Below are 14,987 nucleotides of genomic sequence, written 5' to 3'. Positions count from 1 at the left end.
GGAATGTACATCCATCAGGTATAGTGGTGGAGGCCAGGGTGCATATTATAGCTTTTACTGCATATGAGACATTGCAGTCCTGTTCTTAGGAACTGCCAGGCAGATTGGGAATCACAGTCACGGTTAATAGCAGCGAATTGCCAGCTCTTGATGGGTGGGTAGTCACTCCTTTCAGTGGTTGCCCCCTGGGGGAGAAGGTAGAAAAACAGAGGGAGGGAATTAGAGTGACTTTGCACAGCTGAGCAGGTTCATGCCGCCGGATCCGTGGCAAGCATTGGCAGGGCTCCACTCTGGGGAGGCTCACAACAACATCACAGTCTCATTTTTACCAATTGGTGTTGCTATATAGCCAGTGGTGCACAGGGGGAGAGCAAGAAGAGAAGGGGGTGGTGTGGGCTGGGGAACAGGATGGAAAGTGGGGAGAGAGGAAGGAAGGCGGGAGTCTGGGCTAAATTAAACAAACAAACCAACTACATGTTAAAAGTGTTTAACCCAGAACCATTAGCTGATGCTACTAATTGTTCTCAACTAGTATTTTAAGTTCAATGTGTGATTAAAGAGTTGGCTCACAAACTCTCTGCATAACCTTAATTTTTTCAAGGTTCTTTGAGTGTAGAATGGCTTATAATAATGATTTTGACTAATACGATTTTTGACATGCAACTTTAATGCTTAACCTTAGTACAACTCCAGAGCATTTCATGTGTATTCAGCTGTAAAGAGTGATGATTTAAAGGGATAATATAAGAAAAAGGTCATTCTAGAATGAACCTCTAACAAATTGCATAAAGGAGGCTTATTATTCCATGAGTAGAGGGATATGCAGCTTTTCTGATCATTTTTCTGCTTGGTTCAAAAAATTGTTGAGACATGATTGGGGAAAGAAACAGGAAAAAATGAAATAGAATTCTGCAAGCAAGGAACATTCTTTTGATGGTTATGATTTTGTTGCCACTAAAAATATTCTATGATAATGTGGTTATTCATCTCCTCTCTTGTTTTGGGTGAAGAATTCGCTCCAACAAGAAAATGCTGCTATTGGTTGGAGGATTGCCTCCTGGACCGGACCGGCTTCCCAGTAACTTGGTTCAGTACTATGACGATGAAAAGAAGACATGGAAAATACTGACAAGTGAGTGGTTTTGTTGATTCATTTATTTATCCATTTATTTGTTTTGGGTTAGCTTTGTCTTGATGAATTTGAAAACATGGTTAATCAAATTAGACATTTTATTGATTTGTTATCCTTAAGAGATGTGTTTATGTATCACAGGGGACTTCTCAGTAAGAGAATAAATTAAGATTCCTGAGGTTGCCAATTTGATCATAGAATAGGCCTAAATTAAATCTGGCCAAAAATCACTGGCTTGAGTTTTTGTTCAAAGAAAACTTTTAAGGCATTTTACAATCCCCAAAGAATAAAATCATTTAATTATTTTAGGAAGTCTTTCTCTGTGAAATTTCCCAAATCAAAACAATCCATCTAACCTGTGGTCTCTAAGCTTCCATCAGTTTGTGTTTAACTTTGCTTTTTCTCTTTCAGTTATAATCTGTAGATTCTATTCATCAGTGGTATTTCCCTACAGCTTAGGTGGACAAATATCATATCCCAGGCACCTCCCAACTACAATGAATTGTGCTTACAAACTTTACCCAAGATTTCCCCCGCCCTTTCCTTAAATGGTGATTGTGTTTTGCAGCAAGCCTTTTGCCTTGGGCATTGAGATTTGGAACTTATTGTTATATTGGTTACAATTCCCGATCTGATTCAGTCATGGAATCAAAATCATCGTTTCTTGAGTGCAGCAGGCTGTGTGCACTAGTCCCCTTGTGGGTAAAGTGGCAGCATTGGTCAATAAAACTAAATTTTAACTGTCAAAATTGCCCAGAGCTATATAGATAAAATAATAAATGAGGAATTTTGATCCATAAATCAAAGCCATACTTTTAGAACTGGACAACTGGTGAAAGTTAGATTTTCTTATGCATTTTTTAATGAGTAAGATGACTTGTAAATATATATATATATATACATGCATACATACATGCATATATACATATATATATATATATATGCAGAGAGAGAGAGTTTCTTGTCTACTTTCCAAAAATATTTTAAGGAAATATAAATTGGAAAGGAATTTGTCCTAAGAATAGGAGTGGAGCAAAGACTATTATTGTGTGGTGCTTGAAATAATACATTTCTGAGCTGGTTTACTACCCCAGTGAAGCTGATAGTAGCATCGGCCAAGAACTGCAGTGAGAAGACTCCCTGGGTACCCATATGCTATGGAAGGGGTAGATGATGTGGTGTAACAGCAGCAAGATTAAGGACAAGAAACAAAGAACTACAATTTAGAGAAATCTTAGCATTATCTTTATTCTAGTTATAGTATTGTTAATCACAGCTTGAACAACTAAATTCATGGCAAATCCATATTTTTTAACGAATTTTCAGGAATATAAAGAAAATGAGTCTTTTTTTTTCCTGATTCTTGATCAAGAGAGAGAAGTAAGCAGACCTGGAGATAGCAAGCAAGAAAGACAAAGAAAGAGACAAGGAAAAATAGAAGTAGTGGATGAGTGACCAAGAGACAGGGATTCAATTCAACTCATTTCCCAGGTGTTCCTGGCCTAAGTCCAACTGTATGCCCGTCTGCACTAGGTGAGGTCCTATCTGCCCTTTCTTAAAGCCAGCTGTTTTAATTGTTCCCAGATTTAATAAGGATATATTTACTTTGACTCCACTAAAACCCTCCTCCAGTGCCTCATTGTGATTTAGAAGTGTTTCCTGGCTTCTTGAAGATACACTGGCAGAGCTCAACCTTGGGCAGGCTCTACAAAGTGGGAAAGGCTTCGAGTAAAAACCTGGTGATGGGATTTATGCCTATCATCCAAGGACCAGACTAGCTCAGTTCAGAGATTTCATAGTCATTTGTTTTCCCCTTCAACAAACACTTAACAAACATCTTCTACAGGAAGAGCATTCTCCTAGGTGTTAGGAAAAATAAAGTTTAGATATGACAATGTCTCTGCCTTTATAGAGTTTCTAGTCAAGAGGAAGGGTAAGAAAAGTATATAACCTATTCAAGATGAGACAAACACCATAATCCACAATAATACATTATAAGTGCATCGGACAATTATAGCCATAGTGGTATTTAAAGTCCAAAGGGGAAGGTCATTAGGGACCTTATTATATTTGCTTGATTAGAAAGCCAGTCTGGCTAATTCACACTGCAAATTGGAAGGGGCATCACTTGGGGGGCAAGGGAGTATTGTGGAAATCAGTTTATTTGATCCGACTATCTTTACTAATTAAATTAACCAGGTAACTGCCAAATCTGTTTCACTTTGGGCCATACAGAACTGACTGAAGAATGAACGAAAGCATTCTTTAAGTTGTATCCTGGATTCAGAAGGAGTATTAGCAATTGAAGAGCTCGTGCTCACTGTAACTGTACTGGAATGCCAAAGCCACGGTGAGATTTACCCAAGTCTGAGAGGGGTCAGGGAGTCCTTTGAAAGGGCGTTTCGGGTAGTAGTGAATGCAGGGAGACAGACCTGTGCACTTGGCTCTGCTCAGGCATATACTAGCTGAGCAATGAAACTGGGCCCCAGGCCAACTGGGACCTTGGAGGTTGAGTGAGAAAATAACCTGTTGGGTATGAAGTAACCCTCAGTCTCTGCCTCAGCTTCTGGTAATGTTGCCTTTCAAAGCCTTTCAAAATGTGAATACTGTGTATATATGGTATTTGATTCATCGGAGAAATGGCACAGGCCACTTTGAGTAGTCATACACATACGTACATACACACACATCAAATAAGTGCTTTGAAAACTTTAAAGTGTGATATGTCAGCGATTATCATCATTATAACGATTAGACTGAATTAGGAGAGATGCGCCCAATGATCCAATTGGAAGAATATTGGATGATTTTTTTGAGTATAAGGGTGACAAAGACTGCATGCTTTTTATGTTTTAGAAGCATCATTAAACCCAGGGAAGTGTGGTATGATGGCAAGAATGTTGGACTTGGGATCAAGAGAGACCTGGATGTGAATCTTGCCTTAGATATTACTACTTTTGAGATCCTGGACAAATAAATCCCTTAACTCTCTTGGCTTACTCTTCTGAAAAAGGATAATATTATGGGCAGTACATATCTCACAGGACTGTGATGAAGATCGAATGTGACAATGCACTTGTAAGAATTTTGAGATCCTCAATGTACTATATACATGTTAGCTATTGTCATTGTAGCAAAATTAATTAAATGGAGCTGTTACTGGGGATGGGCTTTTGGAATGCAAGTAAAGCTTTAGTCAGTCATCTAGTTCTTTGGTCTCTACAAAATAACCAGCTAAGGTATTCCACCCTCCCATTCCTCACCCCCCAATTGCCTAGTATACCTAGCAACATAATCAGAAACTTTTCTTTCTGGCCCTACTACACCTTCACCACATGACCTTGGACAAAATCATTAAACTTTGCAATATAGAATAGAGGTCCACGGTGCTAGTTTCTCTTGCCAAACTCTATCAGAATGACATTGAGGAATAATGAGTAAAAATTACTATAAAATCCCATTTGCAACTACAGAGTACTCAGTATTAATAATAAACCAGGCATTGTGGTCTCCTTGTCTGCTAACACCTATAAGAGAGAATTTGCAATGTTCTTTCATTCTTTTCAATTAAACTGTTTTGTTTTGTTTTGTTTTGTTTTTGCATACTGTTTCCCATGTCACCCCCAAATTATTAGAAAGCAGAACAGGAGATATGAGTACTGATATGACTAGGGTACAACATGCTTTCTACTCATTCCAGTAAAATAGGCCATGGTGCAATTATACTCAACCTTAGAGGGATAGTCAGAGATCAGCACCATGATTTCAAAACTCAAAATTACTGGGGCTACCGAGTAACTTGGGAATGAATCCTTGCAATGTATTCATGCTGCCCACATGGGACATAGACAAACTGTACTCTGGCATGGCCTATAGTAAGAGATCATAGACTGTGCTAGGGATTGGATTCTTTCTACTCCATTCTTATTCTCTTGTCCTCTATGTCCTTTACAAGAGTGAGGAAAATACGCTGTCTCCTCTTTCTAGAGGGAAGGGGAAATATTTCTCAAGTGTTAGTTTTCCTACTTCTGTGAGCAGAATAGGAAATAAGAATACAAGATGTTTATCTTTATAATGTACACTTTTTTTCAAAATGTTGGATGTGTATTTTTGTTCCCTCATGCTAATTTCTCAAGTTTACCTTTCACATCATTAAGAATTCCAGTGGTGCTATTAATTCAATTTTATTCAGTAAATATTTATTAGTCATCTACTATATGCAAGGCACCATGCTAGGCACTGGGGATGCAAAGACCAAAAATCCCTAAAAAACAATTGCTGTCCTCAATAGGGCAATTGCTGCCCTATACTCTAAGCAAAGTCTCATATTCCAAATATATTTTCCTTCTTGGCCTTAGTTTTCTTTTTAGCAGCAAAAGGAAATGATTGCCCTGAAAGATAGGCAACGTGGTATTATGGAAAGAGTAGGGGATTTTTGAGTCACAGGACCTGGGTTTGAATTCTGGCTCTACTTACTTTGTCTATAGTTAGGCTAGTCAGTCAGTTGGTCTCATTTTCCTCACCCGTAAAATGAGGGGGCAGAACTAGATGACCCCTAAGGTGCCCTTCAGCTCCAATATTCTCTGATACTCTTAACAATCCTAAATCTTGAGGCAGTGAGGTGTCACAGTGCATAGAGCACTGGCCCTGGATTTGGGAGGACCTGAGTTTGAATGCAGCCTCAGACACACAGCACTTACTAGCTGTGTGACCCTGGGCAAGTCACTTGATCCCTTTGCCTAGCCAAAAAAACCCCTAAATCTGGCTTTTTGAGAAGTCAAAAACAGTGCCTTTATTTTTCTTTCTCACTCCTGATTTTAAGCTTTCTTCTCCCCTCTAGTTCAAGTGCCTAGTGCCTCCTTTTTTTTCTTTTTTCTTTTTCTTTTTTTTTTTTTAGTGGGGGTTGAGAGGATGGCAGAGGTGTGCAAGAGAGACTTTTTTCACATCTCATAAACTATCTGGTCTGTTCTAACATGCTTTATCTCTGTCAGAGAATGTAAGTCTTTTTCTAGAGTTCTGTTCATTATTTTAAGGAGAGACACAAAGAAGGCAATGCTAATCAGATGTATTCTTGTGGATATAGTATTGATGAATCAAATATTGTCCGAAATATTAAGGTATGACATCCTTATAAAGAGAGGCAGTGTGACATAGTGGATAAAGCACCAGTCTTGGAATTGGGAAAACCTGGGTTCAAACCCCATCTCTGACACCTTGGGCAAGGTACTTAAGCCCTTAATACTCTAGGCAATTCTCTAAGGGTATAAATCTCAGAGAAAGTGCTAACTTTGATTGGTAAGTGGAGTTTCTTCATCTAGAAGTTCTCTGTACCACTGAAAATCAGAAGTCTGGTCTCTTTTACTATAATATAATGGAAAGATCTCAAACTTGGGGTAACTAAACTCCCAAGTGGGGAAAGAACAAGATTAAAATGTAAGTGGGAGATATTTAAAAAAATAAATAAAAGTAAAATACAACACAGATAATGTTCATTTGTGGTGTCATTTGTATGTACCCTGCAGGGATGCATTTCTATTTCATTTTGACATCATTGGTATAATGTGAAAACTTAGCAACATGAAAATTTAAGCTTTAAGGTAGCATAGAAACTCAGTAAATGTTGAAGTTTTGTGTTTGGAAAATGTGGTGCTAAGAACTGCAGAAAATATCAGGATAAGCAAGTCATGATGCTTGCCTTTGAGGAGTTTATATTCTGGCAGAGAAGATACATACATACACATAAATAGACATATATACACACATATACACACATATATATGAAGATAGCAATACTACAAACTATGTAAGTGCCCAAGAAAGATACCAAAAAGAATTTTAAAAATAGCATTGTTAGGGGTTTCTTCTCACTAGTGAATAAAACAAGAAGCGAGAGAAGAATGGGGCATAAAGGAGAATTAGAGTCATTATACTTGACCTTGTACTGTGACCTTTACGTCGTAGGACTCACCAGTGTGCAGTGCAGTAGGTTGCGTGTGGCCATCATAAGTGTTGGTTATTCAAAGGCTAATAATCCAGTTTAAATGATACTGACCGATTTTTCTTTTTGATCATTCGGCCTCCCTTCTTTTGGCTATTTTCTTTATTAGTATTTCCAACAGAGCACAGGTCAGGAAAGGGTGAGCTGTTGAAACTCAAATTAGTCAACTGCTGTTACTTGTTAGCAGCTGTTGGGATAATTTGGTAATGGTTGGAATTGTAAACAAATGAATTTATAGAGGCTTGGAGATTTTCTTTACACCATTCCTTTCCCTAAGATAAATTATTTGAATTGAATTTAATTGGATTCACAGGGGTAGTAAAGAGTACCTATAGATGTTATTATTTTTGACAGACAACCCAGAAAGGCCTTTAAATCCACAAAAGTAAAATTCTGAAGATATCCGAAAAATAGTCAGACATGTTCTCAGAATTGGGGATGGAGGGAAAAGATGTCCTCTATTTTGAGTGTCTGGATTAAAATGCTATGCAAACAATAAAAAGATTTAGCATAGTAGCACTGCATCAGGCCTCTTTGCTTAGGTTAGACTCTGTTGGTTTGGCTTGCAGAGTAATTGTTTTGTGGCCCATAGACAAAAAAGAGACAAAGAAGAAGGAGGAGGAGAGGGGGAGAGAGAAAGAGAGAGAGAGAGAGAGAGAGAGAGAGAGAGAGAGAAAGAGAGAGAGAGAACATTGAATTTGGATTTCTTTTTTAATATGCTACCATCTAATTTTACCTTCAATGAGCTCAATTCTAATTTGAGATACATGGTTGCACATTGCTATATATCTTGAAATACATGCTACTGCACATTCATGCACCGGTGCATTAGTGGATTCTTCATAGATTTTTTTTCCAAAATGTATGTGGTGGTCTTTTAAAATACTGCATTTCAAGTAAGTAGGAAGTCTATAAAACATAACTAGGTTTATTTGGCCAGCCCACTTTTATCTCTAGTCTATACCTTTTTGAATTTATTGTTCTTTCTGAAAAGAGTCCACTGATATCCCAGAAATGGTAAAGGCTTTCATAATCCTTTGAGAACTTGGTGGCAGGTGCATAGTCATTTCAGCTGCTGCAAACGTCATTTCCTACATAGAATGAGACTTTGGACTCATTCTTCCAGAGCAAGGCCAGTAGCTTCTCTTCCTCGGGATGCTATGGACCTCAAGGGTTAGAGTGTATCTTTCTCTAATGCTAGTTGCTGGAGCCATCATTCTGGTGCGTTCTTTTCACTGTTAACCACCAGCAATTACTGACCCAGGTCCATTTAACCTAACATCAGTTAGCTTTTACAAAGGGGTATTTGCTGCAAAGTATAAATATTCCCCTACCCAAGACTTAGAGGCAAATATTTTCTATGCTATCTTGGTCCCTAGGGAGAGTGGGCTCAAACTTTGCAAGGGCTACTCTTGAACATTTGTCCCACTCAGTCCACTTCTAAATGTGATGTAACCTCTGAATGAGTCCCTATCTCAGCCACCACTATACAGGGTCCCTCAAGTTATTCTTCCAAGTCTTGTTTCTAGGCTTGCTAGCTACAAAATCCACTACACATCCACTAATCTACAAAATCTATAAGATGAACCCCAGTTCCTAGACCTCTGGCTACTCACCTTTCTGACCTTCGGAAGCTCACAAAGCCATAGCTATCTGCCCCACTCCTTCATTTAAAAGCAAAAAGAATCTATATGAGAGAGATAAAAACAGCAGCGTCATATGATCACAATCTGAATGTCGGTGGCCCTAGTTGGGAGATAAAAAGGCCTAAGACCTCTTTCTTCACTCAGAAGTTTACAGTGGTCCAAGTTTCCACACTCGATCACAGCCAGGCAGGAAAGAGCCAAAAGGAGGAGACTCACTTTGGCTCATTGCTGACTTTTGAATGAACCCCAGTACTAGCTCCACAGACAATCAACAATCTTTTTCTTCACCAAGTGGTTAGCAGACTGGAACTAATTACAGAATATCTGTGCATAATCCAAATTGGGGAGCCAGGACTTTTTATTATATGTCATCATGCCTTTCTGGAAACAGATTCTGCAATGTCTACCACATGAAGATTGCCTTAGGTGAGCACATAGTGCATGCATGTATATACTTGCCAGCCCCAGTTACATACTAATGATAAGATTTGCCATTTGTCATGTTTCTAATGATATGGAAATCATGAAAGATGGTCACAGATTCATAAACTACTAGAGTTAGAAAGGACTTAGTCCAAAGGAGATAGTCTAGCCTGCTCATTTTGTAGATAAGGATACTGAGATCCAGAGAGATTAAACTAATTTGCCTTAAGTTAAGTAGCCAGGTATTAGTGGATCCAGGATGCAAACCCATGCCCTTAATTGAAAACCCAGGGCTTCTACTATGCCAGTGTTTGACTACACTAATTGGTACTCCTTAGCTTTATAGCATTCCATTGCAGCCTTCACTCTGACCAGTCTGTCACACTAAAATGGTTCATTTGTCATAAACAAGACAAGCAAGTTGGCATGAATGAATATACTTGTAAATGTTTGAAAAAATATCCTTAAAAGTGCATGCCCCACTGAGAGTGTGCTAGTGATGTCATCTTTGTTTATGGGTGGCATGGACTCTGAATTATCTGTAGGCAGATTATCTGATTTTCAATTTGATGCTGGCCGTCCATGTTTTTAAGATTATTGGCATGACATAATCCACCACCAGGACAACCTTGTTGATGTTTCAATCCCCTCTATTTAATTTGAGTTTAGAAAAGCTCTTTGAAATCCAAGCAAATAGCCCTTTCTCCTACTCAAGAAAGGTTTGAGATGGGGAAGAACTTGAAGAAGGGATGAGTGGTCAGCTACTGGGGTGGGCTATAGGATGGCATGGAGCAGGAGGGGAGAGACCGAATGGAGAGACTAGCCATTGGGTCCCTCCTGTGTCCGCGTGGCTTTACTGAAGTAAATTCCCAGAACTTCAACTGCATCTCTATTCCAATTTAAGAATAAAAATAAAATCTAAAGACAGTTACACTGGTTTACCATTTGGGGTCAATCATACCTCAGCCTCCCATCATTAGTAAATGGATAGTTCATTATGTCTTTTACTATAGTGGAACAAATTTGGGCAACTACAGACACACATGTACACACATATATATATACACATTCGTATGTACTGCCTTACTTCTGGAGAGCTAAAAGTACTTTATATCTATTATTTCATTTATCTTCACAGGGCAACATAGAAATTATATGTAATTATACTCGTCATGTTAATGATAGATTATAACAAATTTGCAATTTCGGACACATAGCAGAGGTAGGTTTAGAATGCATATTTTGTGACTCTCAGTTGAATCCAATGGTAGCTAGGTGGCACAGTGGATCGAGCACCAGGCCTGGAATCAGAAAGGCCTGCGTTCAAATCCAGCCATCAGACACTAGCTGTATGACCCTGGGAAAGTCACTTAACCTTGTTTGCTTCAATTTCCTCGGAGAAGGAAATGGCAAATCACTCCAGTATCTTTGCCAAGAACACCTCAAATGGGGTCACAAAGAGTCAGACATGATTGAAGTAACTGAACAACAACACGTTGAATCCAATATGCAATAAGCCAAACCTTGTAGCTTGGGTTATGAAATATTCAAGGTCTAACTATGCTATCAAAGACCTAGGTGCAAGTGGCCCTAGTACATGCTTAAATAGTTTTTCAACACCATTTCTTAACCATCATCCACTTCTAGGAAAAGCCCTTTAAAGAAAATGCCATTGGTGAAACAATCTGTTTCTACTGAAAATACTGAGCAGTTGCTTCCTTCCATCACTGGGATGTCAAGATATGCATAATGGATCCTTTAATTATTGCTCACCAATCTTTTGTCAATATCTTTTTAGTCATAAAGCACTGACATTTTGAAAAAAAACCATAACATTTAATTCTGAAATTAAAACATGGTAAAAATGGTGAATTTAGTTATTCAGATAAAACTATTATCATAAAGTTTCAAAAACCAGAATCTTCAAATATTTTTATGTTGAGAACTGCATAGCACTTCCAAAAACCCTACTGCTAAGGAAATGATGTATCACTTTCACTTTCATTATATGTTTTTAATCAGAGCGTGACTTCACACTAGACAAAGCGATGCTTTATGCATGGTCTCACTTGTTTTTGCTAAAATCTTTTGACATGATTAATTTTACTTTAATGCTTTTGTCTTGTTGTAATGGTGAGGATGATGGGTATAAACCAGGGCAAAAATACATGCTTTTCTATTATAATACCTCTGAGCATTAAAAAAATATATTAAATGAAAGCAAAAAAAATCACAGGAGACTGGTCCGACTGGAATTAAATTTCTTGCTACCTGAACACAGAATACATGAGATTCAAAAAAAATGATTCAGCCATTGTTTTTAGTTTTATTTTTGGTATTTCTTTTATAGCAGTTTATTCATCTGTATGATTGGAAGTGACGAGGAGGAGGAAGATTGTATCTTATAGCTTTCTGGATATGCAGTGAATCCCTAGTTCCATGGCAGGGTTTTCCTTAACAACACCCACACCAAACTCTTAATTAATCCTCTGAAGGCTTACGGGGCAGATCCCAAACTATATTTACATGACGACACCTTTGGTTAATCACAGGCTAATTGTAACTTGTGCCAGCCTTTTAAAACAGGCTCCCATCACATATATAAAAGCAGACAGAGGAGAGAGATGAACAGCAGAGCAGGAAATGGTGGGAATGAATCTTCTGGAAGCAGAGCTCTCAGCTTGGTGTTGTACCAGCTTCCAGGCTAACAGAATCTAATACAATGTCCTTTGTCCAGATGACAAAAAGCAGTTCTGTAGGTGGCGTGTGAGGAAGATGACAATGATGCGTTCAACAAGTGGGAGACACTGTGAATAGTGGTAAAAAGCATTGATTCTGCAAAGGCAGACGGCGTTCATTTTTTATTATTGCCTTTATAAATTCTAAAGTTATGTATCCATTATTTCTACATATTGTTTGCTTACTATAGTTGCTTTATTAGAGTAAATTCTATTACAACGAATAGTATTACAGTGAAAATTGCCATGTAACAAAAACATTTCCTGGTCACTGGCCAAATGGCCCATTTATTTCACGTAATTATCAAAATAACAAAAGCACACAAAGCCAATGGATTTGAATTCTTCTGTGGAATGTGGGGTAAGAGGATTTGACTTTAAATATACCTTTTTGGTGAAAGGAAATGGAGATGTTTAATTTAGATATGAGATAACATAATAGTCTTCAACTCTCTGTCATGTGTAATGTGGATTGCATTTATTCTACTTGGCCCAGGGTGGCAAAAGTAGCAGTAGCAGCAGCAAGAGAAGCAGTTCACATTTTATGTGGTGCTTCATAGTTACAAAGAATTGTATATACATACATGCATGCAAACATACTTACATACATACATACATAACATGAATTCTCAAAAACTGTGAAGTGGGACATATAATTAATATCTATTTAAAGATATGGAAACACTTGTAAGAAACAGGATTTGAACTGAAGACTTCCGACTCACAGTCCTTTTTTTACGTTCCACATGCTGCCTCCTAGAACCATGTTTTGGAGGGAGTGAATAGATTTCAGCTCTACTGGAAAAAAAATATTTTTCAAATAAATACTATTACTAGAGACTGGATTGCGCTGCCTAGGTAGCTGCTGAGTTCCTTATCATTGAAGGTGTTTTGCTGTTATTATTGTTATTTGAAGTCATTTATAGAGAGGATCCATTATTTCATTTGAGATAGGACCAGATGAGTTCTGTCTAGAACCTTCTAATTCTAAGATTCAATCATTAAGAAAACCCCTTAAAGACAAATAGATGTTACTTGAAGAATGATACCATGATACCATTAGTGTAGCCACCAACATTCCTTATTTCATTTTAGAAATATTGATCCAAATCGTATTTGAACATGAAGCAACTTCACTTTTTCGAGTTAATTTTTTTTTTATTGTGAACTTAATCATCATCAATACAGGCAGGTAGGTGTCACAGTGGATAGAGGTGCCATGCCTGGAGTCAGGAAGACCTAAGTTAAAATCAGTCCTCAAACACTTACTAGCTGCGAGGCCCTGGGCAAGTCACTTAACCTGTTTGCCTCAGTACCCCATCTGTAAAATGAGCTGGAGAAGGAAATGGTGAACCACTCCAGTATCTTTGCCAAGAAAACCCCAAATGGGGTCATGAAGAGTTGGACATGACTAAACAACAACAAGGTGAAGCAGTGAGTAGAGCACTAATCTGAGTTCAAATCTGGCCTCAGACACTTATTAGCTACATGACCTTAGGCAAGTCACTTAACACCACTCTGCCTCAGTTTCCCCAACTGTAAAATGGGAATAACAACACCTACTTCCTTTCAGGGTTGTCATAAGGATCAAATAGGATAATATCTGTAAAGTGCTCAGCAGGGGCTTGGCACATAATTGGTGCTTAATAAATGCTTGTTTCCTTTTCCCACAATTACAAACATCTCATTATAAAGGATATTAAAGAGGATTGAATAAGAAACTGAAATTGGTATATAGTTTGTTTTTGAAGTATATGTCCGCATATGTACACACAAACACATAATTTAACAAAACAGTAACTGTTATATTTGAAAGTCATATCTTTGGAGCATTTAATGATTTTAATGAGCTGAGCACATTTACTTTTTGAGTGAGATAATACATGGGAAGACAGAGTGCAAAGGAGAAAAGCACTGTACAAATGCATGATTGTTTCTGCTTTCTTATGCTATCTGGCTGGGCCTTGGTAGTCATGGTCATTGCTTTCTTCCTTCTGGGATCTTGCCTATTTCCTCACTTTCAAATGTCTTCTATGAATGTCATCTATTCAGTTAACTCACCTCTTCTGGTTGTGCTTCAGCTTATTATAGCTTTCTTTGCCAGAATTAATAACATTTAGATCACAGAGGCAAGTCTACTGGCTACCTTACCTTTCATTCGGCTCCTTTTCCCTGTCCAGTTTATAGGACTCTGCTGAACATTAATTCAGACCATCATTCCCTTGTTATTATCTATCATGAAGCTCTATCCTCTTCCAATTTCTATGTTGGTTCATAAATACTCAAAATATTTTATCTATTCACTGTTCTATAAGGTACTTATTTTTTAACCTAATACAAAATGTACTTATTCCCTTTGCAATCCTCCTTGGCACAAAGGGGAAGAAAGTCTCCCTTCCATATTATCTGAGGCTTCCTGGCTTATTCTGGATAATGTCAATGAATGTCCAAGTTTTGGTTTTCAGACATGTTTCCACTTACTCAGTTGCTGGGGGAAAAAGAATCTCTACATGTTTTGGAAGCTACCACTTTCACTGGTAAGCATATATACTATGAAAATATAGGGGCAAAGTTTGATGATTCTATCCCAATTTAAACTCCCCTGCCTTGGATCTATACTCTCTGGGGAATGAATGGAAGAAAAATCATTTATTCAGAATGTACTTTACTAAACAAAGTGCTAAGAACTAGGCATACAAATAGAAAAGTGGGACAGTCTCTACTCTCAAGGAACTCAAAATTCAAATTAGAGGGTTCAAGTATGAGGTGGATAAAAGGACCCAGTAATCTTAAGGATATAGACCCCTAGCAAAGGAAAAGGCCTAGGGGGTGCATAGAGTACATGAACAGATCAGATGTCAGTGACAGAGGATCTGAAGGGTATAGGTGCAGCATAAATGGTAAAGCCTTTTTGGTCTTCCAACTTGCCAAAAAGACTGTATTTGGTAACTTCCCAATCAGTATGAATAGTATTCTGGGGGGATGAAAATGAAAAGACTGGGGGAGGGGGGTAATCCACCACCATTGGGAAGGGTTGTGGAGTTAGGGGA

The 14,987-nt window shown here is 38.1% G+C and overlaps 1 protein-coding gene across 3 annotated transcripts in view; it reads left to right on the top strand.

Moving 5' to 3' along the window:
• LOC114054284 (kelch-like protein 14) overlaps positions 1-14,987 on the top strand; it is a 137,077-nt gene that overhangs the window by 35,341 nt on the left and 86,749 nt on the right. For all 3 annotated transcript variants that reach the window (XM_027877478.1, XM_027877479.1, XM_027877477.1), the window contains exon 3: positions 1,011-1,132. In XM_027877478.1, the coding sequence (XP_027733279.1) occupies positions 1,011-1,132 (122 nt within the window). The remainder of the gene's footprint in view (positions 1-1,010; positions 1,133-14,987) is intronic.

The sequence above is a fragment of the Vombatus ursinus genome, unplaced genomic scaffold (genome assembly GCF_900497805.2).
Source record: "Vombatus ursinus unplaced genomic scaffold, bare-nosed wombat genome assembly UNPS02014812.1, whole genome shotgun sequence".
NCBI classification, from domain to species: domain Eukaryota; kingdom Metazoa; phylum Chordata; class Mammalia; order Diprotodontia; family Vombatidae; genus Vombatus; species Vombatus ursinus.
Note: the sequence above shows the minus strand (reverse complement) of the source record. Positions and strands in the feature narration are given on the sequence as shown.